A 17,958-nucleotide genomic window follows, 5' to 3' on the forward strand; every position below is an offset into this window, starting at 1 on the left:
GCTTCTGTGATGATGGATACCGTATGTGATTACCACACGGGCTGGTTCGCTAGAAAACCACCACGTGTGAAAATGTAAGATGGAGTGTTAGGGTCACGCTGATAAGTTGATTCGGAAGAAAAACATCATTATGAGGAAAAAAAGTCATCGGTTTTACACAAAAAGTTGCATTTTCACAGGGAAAACAGTCCTATTTTTTCTATTTGCGGCATTTACGCAAATGTGAGATGACCCTGAATATAAGACGACCCCTCTTTTTAAGACAAATCAAAGGCAAAATGAAACTTTAACCTTGTGTTTCCAATATGAGGAAAATAACAACTGCTCAACAACAATTTCAAACGACAAACATGTCATTTGCAAAAACAGGCGTCTCTTGTTTTATTAATGTTTTTCTTTATTGTCAATTCAAGGTAATAAAGTTGGATAAAAAAAACAACACAAAAACGGAGGTATCTGGTTTTGAAAACAAAGTCTTGATCTCATATGACCGAAAATAAGATAACCCCTCTTTTTCAACACCCTTTGTTTAAGGAAAATCAAAAACAAAATGAATGTTTAATCTTTTCAACATATGTATATGTATATATATGTGTATATATATATACTGTATATACACACATATATACATACATATATACAGTATATGTATGTATATATATATATATATACATACATACATACATATATATATGTATATGTGCTTATATGTATATAAGCTTCACTCTAAAAAATAAACAAACATTCTAAAAAACAAGCTAAAAATAATGAATTAATAAATCATGCTGTTTTGGTGGTTGAATACAGCCTCTTATTAGTTTTAAAAAAAGAAGCATATTTAAGCAAATGTTACGTATTGTAATATTTAATGCCTAAATTAAGCATTTTCAAGTATAAAAATACAAAATGAGCTCAAATACAAAGGTAAGGCATTAAGACGACGCATTCAAATTGTGATATGTAGTACTGTACACTGGCCACCAGGTGTTAGTAATGTTCCTGTAATGTCTGGTGAAACATACCAGACTTCATGGCCAGAACAACAGGCTTTCATTGCAGGTTTGATTGATCTCACAAAAGAATAACAATCATAACAATCACAATAACAACACGAGCCACCGCTATGGCCGCAAGCTAAAACTCAACTCAGAATCTCCGACGTCACTTCCTGTCCTCCACACATCCGGAACGCATTTGCTACAGAACACACGAGCACATGTTTTATTTATGTCTTAAATGTCTTATGTACTCTTATCATGTCTACTATATTGGGTAATGCGAGTGTAAAGGTGACTATAGGGGTGTTATTTCGTATCTAGAGGGCTCTCATAATGTTAAAAACCGTATGTAGAGGTCTCGAACAGGTTTTCCATGCTCTAACTCCGAAAATATTTCATTTATAAATAAGGACTCCTACTTTGTGGCATCATTTAACCACAATAAACGAGGGACTACTATATACAGTATATATGCTGTATTGTACATACAGGTATATGAACACTTTATATGCAAAAACAGGCACCTCAAGGTTTGTATAATTTTTCTTTGTTGTGCATTTAAGGTAAAAATGATCAGATCAGAGTTGGATTAAAAAAAATGATAAAAAATGGAGGTATTTGTTTTTGCAAAAGAATTCTTTCCATCATATTTCTTGGCTCCTGGGCGGGGCTTAATGTAATTATTAGACTAGCCTTCTTTTTCAGAGACCTGTTTTTGGACAAATATTTCCAAAGACATATCAACATCAGTGAAATAACAACTTCTTTGTGTGTGCGTGAGTGACCGAAAGAAAAGCTCTCACTAGCTTAGGGGGAGAAATTGTTTGGCGTCACCTTCTGGTTCGCGTGCATAAATCGCTCGACTACACGACGACCTTTAGGACGTTTTTTTAAGACACATTTTGGGGAAAAATGACTATTTTATAGGGTAATGAATGTAGTGAATGTCCAAAGCAGCCATAACAACAGAGCCCAGTGAAGTGGTACGTGATGCTAAATGACCTCGGCACAAGCGTCTGGTGTGACGTATAAAATCGGATGATTGTTTGTGCCCTGCGATTGGCTGGCAACCAGTCCAGGGTGTACCCCGCTTCTCGCCCAAACTGGGATAGGCTCCAGCATACCCCCCCGAGCCAAATGAGGATTAAGCAGCATAGAAAAAAAAGAATTAATGTCAATATTATGGTGATAATTTATATTTCGCAGTAGATGTGGGTCCAGGGGGGAACCAATACTGTAATCCCTCATTTATCACAGTTAATTGGTTCCATACCCGACCGTGATAAGGGATTTTCTGCGAAGTAGGGTTTCTTCTTCATAAATGGAATATTTTCATAGTTATGGCATAGAAAACCTGTTTACGATCTTCTAAATACATTGTTTGACATGATTACCCAACAGTTTACCTCGTAGGGGAGCAGAATCGGTGGCGTACAGGAAGTGGCGTCAGGAGTTCAGACTTGAGTTTTAGCTTATTGTGGGTTATGGCCGCAACAGTAACCCGTGTTATTATGATGATGATGATTATTATTATTAATGTGCGCTATTGTGAGATAATTTCCAACGATCAAGTCTGGTGCTTGTCTCACCGAACAATTACTGACACCTAGTGACCAATGTAGGACGCTACATTCACAAGTTGTATGGTGGTCTTATAGCGTATTTGTATTTGCGCTCATTTAGCCTTTCTTATGCTAAATTTGGGACGTAGGCAAACACACAACAGCAATTGTTTATTAATTTTTGAAAACAGAAATAGACTAGAGGCTAAACCATAAAGTAGAACTTGATTTTCTGTGGCGACCCCTGACGGGAAAGAGCCGAAAGACAAAAAAAAAATTAAAAAAAAGAAAAAGTGTCATTTGACAACACCCTCAATCGTCCTCACCTTCACCCAGGTTAACGTATACTACTATGACTTTACCTTTAGCACTTTTTCTTTGCAAAATTAGGACTTTTTTTCCTCCAAAAACTGTGACTTGTAACATTCCAGTTGAATTCTGGTAGCATGGTGATTGATGATGATGGCTTCTTCTCAGTGTTGCTCTAATACGCAGCTAAATCAATCACATGCCAGGTTGACGCAAAAACAAATAGTGGTGACAGTACAAATGAAGCCATAAACAAAGAAAAAAGTACATTGTTGTACATTTTAGGGCTAAAATAGCTGGTCAGTGGCGTGGTACCCTCAAAGTTATGAATTTTATACCCTTTACTCTTAGGTTTGCTTTTTGGTCATGGAAGCTAGCATTTGAATGCCACTACTACAGTGTAGCTAGCAGCTAGCTAGAATAGCTTAGCATATACAATTAATACAAACAAATAAACTACATTTGCTCCTAGGAGAGCTCTGAAAAGAAGAATTGACCTTAAAAAGATGAAGGTTGTATTGTGTTTTATACAAAAAGTTGCTTACCAGGAGCTTGTGGCCTTGCATGTATGACGGCAGGCAGCGTTTCTCCAACAAATAGACTGGACCCAAACAGAAATAGTTGGTAGATATACTCGTATTAAATAAAATACCAAGCGTTGCGGCTTGGCCAAAAATTAGTGCGTGGTTAAAAAGCGTATTTTTTACACATTATTTATTTATCCAAGCGTTTTAAGGCTTTACTTAGGCCATGTTTAACCTGGATATACTGTACGTTAGCCAAGGGTTTTTTTTAAAGTGTGGGGTGCAAGTTACATTTAAAGGTCAAAAGCAATTGATTTTTAGTTCTTACAGTGAAAGAGTAAACTTAATCTGGGGTGGCCACAGCTGTATTATATTCTGTCACCGTGCCACACTTGAAAAACCCCCCTGTACTTGCCCTTTCAGTGACAGATTGACACAATCAAACGCCCTCAAAATGACCCAATTGTTCATCGTGATGTTGAAGATGGTAGATTACCGCATTGCACTTTGACCTACGTTGTATGGGTGTGCACAAAGACGTCTGTGCAGCACCTTTCAATTTGTAAATAGCCAACGTCTTCCAGTGTGTCGGGGATATGGAGGCAGGATATCCACACTATATCATCCCTTGTTTAAGACAAACAAATGACAGCTTCAGCTCAAACACGCAGTAAGAGCACTTTCTTTCTTACAAAAAAAGCACCCATACACTGACTTTGTAAAAGTATTTTGTAATCGGGGATCTGTTTCAGCTATAGTACCCTACTCAATGTCCTACTACAGTGCAGTTTATTATGTATCAATAATGTCCCCCCCTCCCTGTTTTTGATGGTGTTGAGGTTTGCTAGTCAGAAACTGTTCAACTTGACTTAACAATGTTTGATTTACAATTTGAAGAAATATATACAAAAGAAATAAAGAGTCTAAATGAAGTGAATGGGTCTTTTTCTCTTGTCATCCTTTTGTACTCCATCCATATACTGTACTGTACAGGTACTGACCTGTCATGACTTGAATTCACAAGTCCAGTGCGTGTCATATAAACCCACAAGCTCGTTTCCAACAACCTTTTCCCTCCTTGACGTTTACATCGCCTGCAAACTCGTTTTGTGACAAAAAGTGCATCTTTAACCTTTTAAGGGCACCCATTCAAATAGAAGAAATTCATTTCTGGTGTTTTTATAGCAAATTGTCCACCACTTTTGCTGCTCAAAGTGCTGTACAATTTAAAATAATATGAAAAACAACAAAATAAGCTATAAGATTCGCTATCAAAAATGCAATGAAATACTTCATTAAATGTGTAACTTCATTATGAACAATTCTGTAATCAATATACTTGAATGCATGACACACCAATACACAGTATTCTACTTTTATTTTATTTTGTAATTATTACCAATTTATTATTGTGTATTTTTCTTAGGTTTTGATGTTTTGTGAGGAATCTGGGGTCAGTTTTTACCCAAGTTACCAAATTCTGTTCCTTGACTTATAAAGGGCGACAATGTGTGCTTACAGGCCTTTTAATAATAATAAACTAACATTAATAAAAATATTTAGCTTAAAAAATGGTTCTTATTTTCTGCATCTCAGTGCTGTTTGATTCACTGACAATACTTCATTAACAATGTATGTGCAACATTATAAAAGAAAATAAAAAATATGTATTTGTGGTGTTTATGTAGCAGATTTTCCGCAACACTTGCGGCTCAAAGTGCTGTAAAATAAAAAGAATATGAAAAAGAACTGAATAAACTACAAAATGCAAATGTAAAAATATTCATTATAAGCATTGCTGCAATCATTTTACTTGCATGAATGCCAGACCAATATATTTAAATTGTATTTCATTATTTTAAGTTATTATTTATTTTTGTTAGGTTTTTTTCATATTTTGTTCCTTGACCTACAAAAGGGTGACAAATATATAAAATCCTAATAAATGTGTGCTACAGTCCTTTCAATAATAATAAATTCATATTCATAATGACAATATTTTTGCTTCACAAATGGTTCTTATTTTCTACATTCAGTCCTGTTTGATTAATTGGCAAATAGTAATGGATGTACAAAATAGTTTTATTTTGTATTTATATACATATATATTTATTTGTTACTTTTATATTTGCTGACACAATTTAAATATCAGCGTTTCAATGTTGTATTTTTCAGTTACGGTCCAGATTGTGGCCACAAGAGGGCGCTGTCTAGCCTAACATCAAGCTCGGGTCACTGCTTCTTTTCGCCACCAGGGGAAGCAAGAGTTCTTCCTGAGACGTTGCAAACGCAACACGATACACCTTTAAACGCTCGAGTCTTAAGACACACTTCATCAACTGTTCTTCGTTCTTTAGCAAAACTATCATACCCACGAATCACTTACAGTATGTACATCAACACTATTAAGCTCTGATAAAATAATGCCAGTGTAAACAAGCTTCAGTTATCACGCAATGTCCGAATATTGCACGTACATTCATAAATATACACATTTGCTTTTGTGCCTTCATGTTAATGCATCTGTTTGTGTGCAACACGCACGCGCACACACGCACACACACACACACACACACATCAGCATGCAACCAGACCCCCCCATTTGCCACATCAAGGGGCACCCAGCTGCAGGGGAAGAGAGGACGATTGAGAAAGAGACCACAACTTAACACACACACACACACACACACACACACACACACACACACACACACATATATATGAATGCAATATGTACAGTACCTGCACGTGTTTATGAATATACATCCACACAAACAATCCACTTCATTAGGTACACCTGCACAACATAAACGACTGCTATGAAAGTCTGTCTCCTTAAAATCCATCTGGTAAAATCACTGGTATCCGTGAGTGACAGGCAGAAAAGCTCTGACTGGCTTTGGTAGAAGTGGTTTGGCACCACATGCTGCCGTGCATGAATAAATCTCTCGACCAACTTGCTCAACCTGGCCAGGTGACGGGTGCGTGTGAGTGGCAGGAAGAAAAGCTCTTATGATTGCAACAACGTAAATCCAAGGAAGACGGTGCACGCTTACAGGACACAGGTGTCCAGCCTTGGAGGTCTGATAGGACTGTGCAGGCGTACCTAATATTGTGGCTGGTGCATTCACATAAGCACGAATGCAGCCTCCCTGTGCCTCCTTTCTGTGCCTCATTTACCCAAAGAGTGACCACCTGGACTGTGCTCCTTCATCAACACGGGCAAACAATCCCAAACGTGTTCCACTGATGTGTGCTTCGGTCCCGCACCGTCACATGTCAACATCAGTCTGTGGCGGCCTCTCACCCGCCTGATCCAGAGAATTACGCCATCCTTTCAGGCCAGCTTGTTGGCAAGAGAGGCAAAATGTCAGATCCAGTGACTCTAGATCCTAGATCTGATTCATTTCAGTCAGAAGGTGCACGTTCCTCCAAATCCACAGTTCTCCTATTAAGATGTGTTACAAGTCTCTCTTTTTTTTTTTTTTTTTTAGGCATCCCCCGTTTGATCGGATGTCAGCTGCTCCTGGTCGGAGATGTTGTCATCAGCTGGTGGCCTCGCCCGGTCAAAGAAACCACACTGGGAGAAAACATGATGCATTAGAGCACTGGTTCTCAAATGGCCGTACTAGGACCCTTATGGTATTTGAGATAAAAAAAAACAAGATATACATGCACAATGGGGAAAATAATAACAAAGAAATGAAAAAGGTTTATTGTAACTGAAAGAGATCGATAATCCTGAAAAAACAATATTTCATAAATGAATTCATTTGTATTTGCTTTTCAGAACACATCTTTATTATAATGCAAAAAGAGGACACTTTAAATTGTTTAATGTGCAAATTTTTGGTCATTAAATTAATTTTTTTTTTGTTTTCATTGAAGTTATTATACTTGTATAACGGGGTATTCAAACTTTTTCCACCGAGGGCCAAATACTGAAAAATGAAAGGATGCAAGGGATAGATGCAAGGATGCAACTACGATGTTTTCTAAAGCAACACATGCAAGTATGCTAAAAAGTTACATATACAGTGTTCCCTCCTTTAACGCAGTAGTTAGGTTCCAAAAAATACCAGTGTTAAGTGAAATCCGTGTAGTGGAAGTTGATTTTTTATTTATTTATTTATTTGTGTTTTTTCGTTCATTATATAATTTTTTTTGTTTACAGGATATGTTTTTTTGGTTTATTATATATGTTTTTTGTTGGCCACACAGTCACAGTCAGGAGATCGGGAAGACCTGGGTTTGAATCTCCGTTGGGCATTTCTGTATGGCGTTTGCATGTTCTCCCCGTGCGTGCGTGGGTTTTCTCCGGGTACTCCGTTTTTTTCCCACATTCCAAAAACATGCATGTTATTTTAATTGGTCACTCTAAATTGTCCATAGGTATGAATGTGAGTGTGAATGGTTGTTTGTCTATATGTGCCCTGCCATTGGCTGGCGACCAGTCCAGGGTGGACCCCACCTGTCGCCTGAAGTCAGCTGGGATAGGCTCCGCAACCCGAATGAGGAGAAGCATCATAGAAAATGGATGGATGGATGGATGGATATGCTTTTTTCGTTTACAGGATATGTTTTTTTGTTCATTATACAGTATATGTTTTAAGGCTGTAAAACCCCTCACCACACACCTTGAAAGCGCGGATCACGTCTTGGTCCATGGCCTGAATCATGATGTAGTGGTGTAGTGTTTCCATAATAAGCCTGTCTCATTCATATTAAAAACTTGTTCAGGCTTATATCCTCCTTCCTGGATGATGGGTTTACATTTGTTCACGTATGCCTCTGCTCCGGCATCTGCAGAGGCGGCCTCTTTGTGGTCTTGTTGCGGACAGTCAAAGCCCTGTTTGCATCCTTGTTAAAATTGATTGCTGCTGTTGTCCTTATGTTATTTTCCTCCTTCTTTATGGTGCGAACCGAAGATTCATTTATTCCGTAATGGCGCCCTATAGCTGCGTAAGTTCTACCTTCCTTCAGCATGTCCAGAATTCCAACTGTTTGTGCAATGGTTAGCACCTTCCTCTGCCTTTTGGGTGCAACTGCAGCTGCCTTTGTTGGTGCAGAGCGTTTGGTCGACGTTGTGAGTTTTTTCGGGGTGAAAACTTGCAAACATAACAGCACTAAAGAGCCACACTGCTAGCGAACGAACAGTTACGTAAATCAGGCAAGCTGAACGCATTCTGTACTGTACAGGACACATGGCATGGAGGAGATTAATTGATGGTCTACAGTCCCTTAGCCTATCGGGACGCAGAAGACAATGCCGGTTCTCCCTTAGCAAATCAGGATGCAGAACACAATGTGTTCATATGCTGTAAAAAAAAAAAAAAAAAAAGCATGCTACACTGTAAAACACTGCACACAAAAAAATTGGTGTAATAGCGAGGCCGTGTAAAGTGAACGGCGTTATAGCGAGGGAACACTTTATATCAAGAAAAAACTGCATCTCAGCTTGACCGTAGGTGAAAAAGCCTATTAAGAGTATATACTTCGCTATGTATTTGCCCATTTTTGTTGTTTTTTTCAAACATTTTCAAAATATTTGAGCTTTTTTCTAAAATAATCTTTGCAAATTTTCTTTTTGTAATAATATTTCATTCTCATAATATTGTAACTTTCTCCCCAACCTAATTTTTTTTTAAATTACAACTTTATTTTGTTTTGTTCCTCAAAATATTACGTCTTAAAAAAATTACATATTTCTTTAAAATTTCAACTCTGTGCTAAAAATGACAATTTTTCCTTATAATATTCCATCATTCTCCCGTTAGAATACAACTTTTTTCTGGTTATTTTGACTTTATTCTCATAAAATTACAGCAGTTTTTTCCAATTTCAACTTATTTCTTGTAAATGTTCTATATGACTTTATTCCAATGATAGTTTGACTTTATATTTGACTTTCCATGGTAACATTTGAATGTTTTTAACGTTTCTCATAATGTTATGCTACTAAAATGACGTTATTTTTCCTTATAATAGTACGTTAATCTTGTAAAATTACAAAATTGTTCTTATTAGGTTACAATTTTTTTCTCTTAATATTTTGACTTTATTCTTGTAAAATTACTACAGATTTTTCCATTTTTTATGTTTTTTTTTTTTGTTTAATTGTTAAATTATAATTTTAGAATATGCCGGAAGCTGATAAAAAAAAAAAAACAGCCGGGCGCACTTTTGACACTGTTTTGAACAGTAATCAGTCAGATAGTGATGCTACAATGCTGTATTTTCAATCTTTTTTCCCAACCAAAAATGCTTTTCTCTGGTTAGGGTGTACTTGGCTGAAAACAATATTCCACAGGGGGTACTTTGACAACGACTGTGTCAGAGAGGAGCACCGCTGTGGAGAAATACTGACAATGTGTAGAATGTGTACCTTCCACATGGCGAGTGTCAACATGGCGAGCACCAGCAGCCCCAGCAGTATAGCCAGGATGATGACCCACAGTGGGACGGCAAAGGACACATCTGGTGTCCCCCATATCACTGGTGTCCCCATCTATAAGACATTGAACACATGTAGTGTGAAAGGGGCTGTGGATGCAGACAAGCAGGCACACCTGATGACAACAGGGAGTCGTCAGTCAACCTAACATGCAATGCTGCAGGAAGCTACAGTAGAACACAAGGAGAACATGCATCACCCTCTTGATGTGAGTCAACATCTGCTTACCGAGATGGTGCGTTGAAGCAGGGTGGGGGGCTGGACCCGATAAGGCATGGCTAGGACCGTGAAGGACACGGTGGAGTTGAGAATGTAGGGGTCATTACGCCGCTGCAGGACAAATATGCAAGTTATTTGACCAACTAAACTATGCTGCAGAACATCAGGTGACTCAGATCATTTAAAACTGTCACTTGTAGTTCAAAGGTCATGAAGGCCACTTCAGCCTTTTGTAGTTTAGTTACACAGCCAGCGATTGAAAAGCTGGCTAGGACAGATAAACAAAGAATTAATGCAGCAAAGATCTGGGACCAGACACTGACCTGCAGGAACGTATGCGCCCACAGTCTGGAGCGGACCTTAAGCACTGCACTCTGGCCGCGATCCAAGCGACCCACTATGCATGTGATCCTCAGACAGGAGATGTTAGTGCAGTTCTGGAGAAGACACTACTGTGAATCCTTCTGGAGCATTTTGGGTTGGAAGGGTTCTAGATATGATGTTGCGTTATTCTCACCAGGGTTTTACCGCTGTGACTGTGGGGGGCTTTAGCGGCTCGCTTGTGGCGGCGAGGAGGGGCGCTGGTGTTCCTCAAGAAGCCCAGGAGTTCGGGGGTGTCTTGGAGGGTTGTTATCTAAACAGGAAGAGGAAACAGTGACTCACAAATTTGGTAATTCTATAGAATCTCACATTTCAGCAGCCATATTTATTACAGTATACATTCTCAAGAGACAATACTATAAATAGTAAAGTTGGATATACTTTAGAGTAGTCAGTGTACAGTTTGTATAACTGTACAGATTTATGATCCATTGAAAATGACTCAACACACAGCCAGTATTGCCTGAATAGCTGGCGACACAAGTGAGATAATCTCCTATAGTCATGCATGTCAGAGCGTCACGGTTTGGTAATGCATGAGTGCGACTGGCACCGGGGAGCTACGGTTCATGAACATGACTTCCAGCATACATGACGCTCTCCTTTGGAAAACTAGGCCACAGTTTTCTAACATGAGTGTCTTGCTGAGGAAGCTGAAGGTGATGGAGTGGCCTAGTATGTCTCCTGCACACCTGAACCCAACTGAGCACCTGTGAGGAAAGAAGGAGGAGGAGCGCAAGGTGTCTAACATCCACCAGTGATGACATCATAGAGAGGGGATAAGGATTCCAGTAACAACCTGTGGTGAATTCCACACCCAAGATGGTTAAGGCTGTGGTGCTCACACTAAATATTCACATCAATTTGGACACGTCCACTGTGAGGTGCACTCACTTGTGTTGCCAGCTATCTAGACAATATTGGCTGTGTGTTGGCTTATTTTTAGTGGATAGAAAATCTATACTGCTATTTAAGATGTACGCTGGCTACTCTACAGTATAGCCACGTCTCATTTATATAGCATCGTGCCTTGAGAAGATTTCTTGCTAAAGTGTGAGGGGTGGACTCACTTTTGTGAGATCCTGTAAATCTCTAAGTAGATATTTGATGGCAATCATTCGGTCTCCAACAATGGTTCAAGTGCCGTATGTTCCACTGCACAAGACTGCAGCTTGCAGCATATGACATTCAAACACGAGTCAAATAAACGCACATTTTCTTTCTGAACTACACTGCAGATGCTATCATCACGCACTGGAAAATACCCCAGCTGTAATTTTTGCTAATAAGCAAAATCATCTCTTTGAGCCAGCTGGCAAACAACACATAGAGCGGACAGAACGAGCCGGGGGTGTTTCTTTTTCTAAAATGAGCGGGTACAAATCCTGCAGCTATGCAAGGATGGATAAGCTTCTAGTAGTTGTGCTTAGTGGTTTGCGTGTATGCATTTTTCATGAGTAGTTAGGGACTATTATCATTCATAATGTGTATTTATCTAATGCCTTCCAGTACAACATTCTGCCCTAACAAAGCTAATAATGGTCAGTTTTGATTTTCTTTTGTTTAGCTACATGTGAGGGACAAAATGTTGGAAACCGCTCTCACTATGATGCATCACAGTTGTACACTTATATAATAACCATAATTACCGGTAATTTAATACATCTCTGACTATCAAAACTGAGCATTGTTATCTTTTTGAAAGCAGAATTATTTATACTTACACTGGATTCAACTAGTTTGTGCAGGTGTACCTATTACAAAATTAAGTAGGATTTGGGGTGGCAGTAGCTCATTCTGTTAGAAAAGCTTTTGAATTATGGCAAAATAAACTTTTGCCATAAACTTTCAACTTCTAAAAGGTTAATGTTGACTTTGCGAAATAACTATGGCAGCTGGTTTCATGCAATTGTATTTCATGCATCACAAATGTGACTTGATCCAATATCAACCTAACGTGGTTGTGTTGAATTTCACTTTCTTGAGTGTTTTTGTGGCTAAATCCTTTTTTTTTAAGCATAGCATAGTCACTTTGTGACACCACATTGTATATTCAGATGTTGTTATTTTAATATTACGCTTCATTAATATTTTCTATTCATTATTTACTGCTGCTTTACTATTATATTATAGACATTGTGGTTGGCTCATGTCTTACCTGAAGGCTGAGTGGGTTGAGGCTGCTATTCGTCTGGCAGCTAATTGGTCCATCAGTTCTAATCTCCATGGCATACAGCAGGTTCTCATCACGGAAACGGGCAGGCCAGCCGACCTCAACCTCAGCTTCCCTAATACTACTGGGACCCGAGTTGTGGAGCTGGAGACGTTAAAATTGGTGGAGAAGTTAGTTGTCTTACTGCTGTGGGCCTCAAGTGACTATAGGCTATAATTAGGTTATCATAACTGTGACGTGATGACATGGGCCACCTGGGTTTTTGGCTGTGGACAAGGCTAATAAGGCCTTCACTCAGTGGGGATTGAGGAAAGAGACAAGACAAATCTACAGCTTCAATTAGGCATCAAGAGAAAGAGTGAATGAATTGGGAGCTTAAATGAACCATCAATTCAATAAATCCACCTTTCCACTCACTCACACATTCTCACATACACACACAAGGTCATTCACAGTGAGGCAAGTCGGCAAACGGGACTTGATCCTTGGTGCTGCAGGGCAGGAATTCTGGCTGGAGCCAAACCCCCCCCCAAAAAACTGTCCTCTTTAAGTAGAAGCAGCTGCCAAGTGGGAAAAGTACCGCCAATGAAAATCATTATCAGCTGCAGGATGGGCCAGACGCTGCAGCGCTCTAGTTCAATGAAGCAGCGGCCCCTTTAAAACATAGCGACATCACATGTACAGCACATGGACGCACACACGCACACACACACCCTCATTGTAAACTGTCGCCAGAGTGTCTACCATCCTCTCTGTTTATCTATTGCTCTGTACCTCATTTTGACCTTGTTTTTCCCCCTCGCTAATTAGACCATGTTACAGTTTGTACAGTCTGAGGAACATCACGTTAGTGTTACTCCATCTTTACTGCCTCACCTCACCTGGAGGCCACTCATCAGTCAGGTCCTATTATTACCACATCATTTTATTAAGATGGTGAGCTCCGTTCTTGCTGCAGCCTGACTTTCCAAGTCTTCGACCCCTTTCCATCATAGCCTTGTTGTCACTTTTGGAAGTGAATGCAGATTTTTACCTCATAGATGTGCGTCACTTGAGGACCCACGTCATCCTCCTTGACAGGTTTCTCTTTGGGCTCCCAACGTGGGAACGGCAGCACCACCTGAGAGGGATGAGACACCCTGTGGACACAAGGAGACACACACATAAAACAATAGTTTATGAAGAAAGCATGATTCATTGATAGGTTGTGTATTGCTGGAGTCTAACATGGTTTTCAGTTTAATGCCGTAAAACATCTAAAGCCCCGGAAGATATAAAACCAACTCTAAAGGCAGCCTGAGTGATACTTTCACATGTCTCACAGGACTTTAGCTCAGTGAACATTTAAAGGATTAACTCTGCATGCTTTTTCTTTGGCTTTTTCTGTGATGCTACCTTAGAAGGGTACAAAAATACTGTACAGTGTTCCCTTGCTATAACGTGGTTCACTTTACGTGGCCTCGCTATTACACAGATTTTTTTTTTTTGGTGCAATTTTTTTACAATGTAGCATGTTTTTTTTTTGTTTTTTTTTTACAGCGTATGAACGCATTGTGTTCTGCGTCCCGATTGGCTAAGGGACTGTAGACCATCAATTAATCTCCTCCATGCCATGTGTCCTGTACAGTACAGAATGCGTTCAGCTTGCCTAATTTAAATAATTGTTCGTTCGCTAGCAGTGTGGCTCTTTAGTGCTGTTATGTTTGCAAGTTTTCTCCCTGAAAAAACTCACGTCAACCAAACGCTCTGCACCAACAAAGGCAGCTGCAGTTGCACCCAAAAGGCAGAGGAAGGTGCTAACCATTGCACAAACAGTTGGAATTCTGGACATGCTGTAGGAAGGTAGAACTTACGCAGCTATAGGGCGCCATTACGGAATAAATGAATCTTCGGTTCGCACCATAAAGAAGGAGGAAAATAACATAAGGACAACAGCAGCAATCAATTTTAACAAGGATGCAAACAGGGCTTTGACTGTCCGCAACAAGACCACAAAGAGGCCGCCTCTGCAGATGCCGGAGCAGAGGCATACGTGAACAAATGTAAACCCATCATCCAGGAAGGAGGATATAAGCCTGAACAAGTTTTTAATATGAATGAGACAGGCTTATTATGGAAACACTACACCACTACATCATGATTCAGGCCATGGACCAAGACGTGATCCGCGCTTTCAAGGCCCTCTTTATGCGCAACATATATATTTTCTCATGTGAGAGAAGTGTATAAAGTGTGTGGTGAGGGGTTTTCCAGCCTTAAAACATATACAATACACGAAAAAACATATCCTGTAAATGAAAAAAACATATATAATAAACAAAAAAACATGCAGTGTAAACAAAAAAATATATAATAAATGAAAAAAACATATAATGAACAAAAAAACATATTAAAAAAACAAAAAAATATCAACTTCTACTACACTGGTATTTTTTGGAACCTAACTGTTTTATTTTTTTTTAAATAAAATAAGACTGGTGAGACAAGACTTGGTGACAGAAATAGAGTGCTGACATAGCGTTCAGCATTTAGTCACTGCACACAAATGTAATCCACACATTTTGTTGTTTGTTCTTAAACCTGATTGGACGCATCCAACGAGGCAGATTCTGTGGGAAAATTTGTTGTCTTGCTGGAAATGACGTAATAATGATCATTATTATTTGTATTATTTGAATTAAATTAAATTATTTTTAACACAATCTGTTCTTTGAAACTGTTTTAGTAAAATATGCTAGCCGGTGATGGTATTTGTATATTTTTTTTACTTAAAAAAAAGTAATTGGCGTGAGTTGAATCCAGTCCCTTTAAGATAGCGTTAAGGTGGCGGTAGTTTGACCCTGGATAAAATTTTTATTATTATATACATTGTTTCTTATGTGAAACAGCAATTTTAAATCTGAACAAATCAAACTAATCTGATGGCTCGGGATTCATCTTTGGCCCACAGCTTTTTTTGGGTTCCTTGGCATACAGTTTTAAAATAAATGTATTTTCAGTGAGATAAATTATTATATATTACACTGATTTGCTTTGTCACTTATACCACAAAGCTAAGATGTACATGTTTTGTTCAGATAGTTTTGCATATTGACCTACATTGGATTGGTTTTAGAACAAAATGTATCAACGTGGCCCATCATTTAATTTTTCTGTATGTGGCCCTTGCTGGAAAAAGCTTGGACACCCCTGCCTTAGAGGTTTCACTGTTCACTTTGCTTTAGTAATACTTGGTTACAAATACTCATTTTCATAATAGGCCAAAAGTCCAAAAAGGTTGCAAGGATCTTGATTGACAGCAACCAATGGTGACAATGTACCGTGCAACTAAAGCTTGATGATGACATTTATATATGTTTTACATCCTATGAGCACAAACATGTTCAGACTTTTCAGAATGTGCACGTTTGCATGCGTATCAGCGTGCACGCCGAGGGGCACTCAATTAACCCATGTGCATGCGATTAGTTCAGATTTATTTTGAGAAAAAGGATCTGGATCTGCACATAAACAGACTCTGGCACTGCAAAGCTGCAGTAAAAAAGCCGCCAGCACCAAAAAACTTAAAAGCATGTTCGAGAAGAAGAAGAAGAAAATGCTCACCCTCGTAAATCAATCTGAGCTTTGGCAACGATGGCCAGATTGAGGCTGACTGGGTTGCTATCAGGGTTGTCTTTGTTGGAGCTGTGTGGGTGGGAGAGATTCACAGTGGGTGTCAAGGAAATAAAACACAACACCCCCCATCTTGTAACACAACAGTGACCTAATATAAATGACAGAGATGGCTCAGATGGCGTCTTTCATTCTGTCTGTCGTGCGTTTAACAAATGTGAGATTCTCTGGCATTGGGCTTGAGCCATATTTAACAGCATGAGTGTAATAAATGACAACAAACAACATCATTGTTGCATCTAGTCATCAGTCCTTGAGGCTGACTCTTCCTTATAAGGACAAAATGTCAGACAAGCTCCCCTTTGTATCATGTGCATTTGAGCGTATATATCATGGTGGCATGTGCGTCACTCTTGGTGTCACCTGTGGATCTGTAGCTCGAAGCTGATCTTTGGTCCAGCATCTTCTAGCCTTTGGACAGAAAACCGCAAACCAACAGAGACCTGTGGAAAAAAAAACAAAAGAAGATGGATGTGTATGTTTAAAAAGCACATGATGCCCATTAATAGGACAGGAAAGGCCCTATTATGTAGGCCATCTTCCGTTATTACATGAAGAAGATCCAGTGTGTAGTGTTGACAAGACACACGTTAAGATGCTTGTGAATCCCCTCATGTCCTCTAATGCAAAACACATGCAAGCATGCATTCATTGCAAACTGCAAGTGCACGTAAGCCCCTGCGCTGGACATCAGGCCTGACACATAGTTGTGAAAATGACAGCAAGCAGACTTCAAGAGCCAGGCCCGTGGGGCAGCGAGGGGACAAAGATGTAAGGCCGTCTATATGGAACATATTAGTGAGGCTGGAGGAGAAGAACCAGGTGGACGAGATCCAAAGCAGGGCCAAATGGGCACAGGCCGGTCAATGGGAAGACGTCATAAACGTCCGATCTAAAAGCGGCTGTTAAATCTTTACTGTTTCTGTTTTAGTCCTCAGAGTGGAGCATCTGTTGTCAGTGTGGATCTGACTCTTTCTCACACAGTATGTCACTAAAGTGAGTACACCCCTCACATTTCAGAAATCATTTTATTGTATCTTCTAAAGGGACAACAAAGTAGAAATTTGGAGTGTACAGCTTGCACAGCAGTACTTTACTATCCATTAAAAATAAGTCAACACACAGCCAAGTGAGTACATCTCACAGTGACCATGTCCAAATTGTGTAAATATGACCATTGCTATCTAGCACGGCCTTAATCCTCTGCACAGCTGCACAGATTGTTACTGGAATCCTCTTCCACTCCTCCATGATGACATCACTGGTGAACCTGGTGGTTGTTAGACACTTTGCGTTCCTCCAAGTTCCTTCTTTGCGCTTGGGGATGCCCCACAGGTGCTCAAATGGGTTCATGTCTGGAGGAGACATACTTGAACACTCCATCACCTTCAACTTCCTCAGGAAGGCGCTTGTCACCTTGGAGGTGTGTTTGAGCTCCTTATCATGTTGGAAAACTGCCATGCGGCCCAGTTTCCCAAGCTGCTTCATAATGTCACAGTACATCTTGCAATTCATGTTTCCCTCAATGAACCGCAACTCCCCAGTGCTAGCAGCATTACGCTGTCACCACCATGCCTGACTTTATGGTACATGATAAATGATACAGTCCTATACTGGTACTCACTTGTGTTGCCAGCTAGGTAGGCAATTGTAAGCAAAAATAATT

At 39.4% G+C, this 17,958-nt stretch overlaps 1 protein-coding gene across 1 annotated transcript in view; it reads right to left on the minus strand.

Annotated features, from left to right (window-relative positions):
* Window positions 1-764: 764 nt before the first annotated feature.
* The window catches only part of itga8 (integrin, alpha 8), a 73,256-nt gene continuing 56,062 nt past the window's right edge, over window positions 765-17,958 (minus strand). Inside the window, exons 22-30 of the mRNA XM_054781138.1 lie at window positions 16,656-16,735; window positions 16,224-16,304; window positions 13,654-13,759; window positions 12,606-12,764; window positions 10,584-10,700; window positions 10,390-10,503; window positions 10,076-10,177; window positions 9,779-9,901; window positions 765-6,973 (exon numbers count right to left, since the gene is read on the minus strand). Coding sequence (XP_054637113.1) covers window positions 6,884-6,973; window positions 9,779-9,901; window positions 10,076-10,177; window positions 10,390-10,503; window positions 10,584-10,700; window positions 12,606-12,764; window positions 13,654-13,759; window positions 16,224-16,304; window positions 16,656-16,735 — 972 coding nt within the window. The 3' untranslated portion in view covers window positions 765-6,883. The remainder of the gene's footprint in view (window positions 6,974-9,778; window positions 9,902-10,075; window positions 10,178-10,389; window positions 10,504-10,583; window positions 10,701-12,605; window positions 12,765-13,653; window positions 13,760-16,223; window positions 16,305-16,655; window positions 16,736-17,958) is intronic.

This window comes from Dunckerocampus dactyliophorus, chromosome 7 (genome assembly GCF_027744805.1).
Source record: "Dunckerocampus dactyliophorus isolate RoL2022-P2 chromosome 7, RoL_Ddac_1.1, whole genome shotgun sequence".
Classification (NCBI taxonomy): Eukaryota; Metazoa; Chordata; class Actinopteri; order Syngnathiformes; family Syngnathidae; genus Dunckerocampus; species Dunckerocampus dactyliophorus.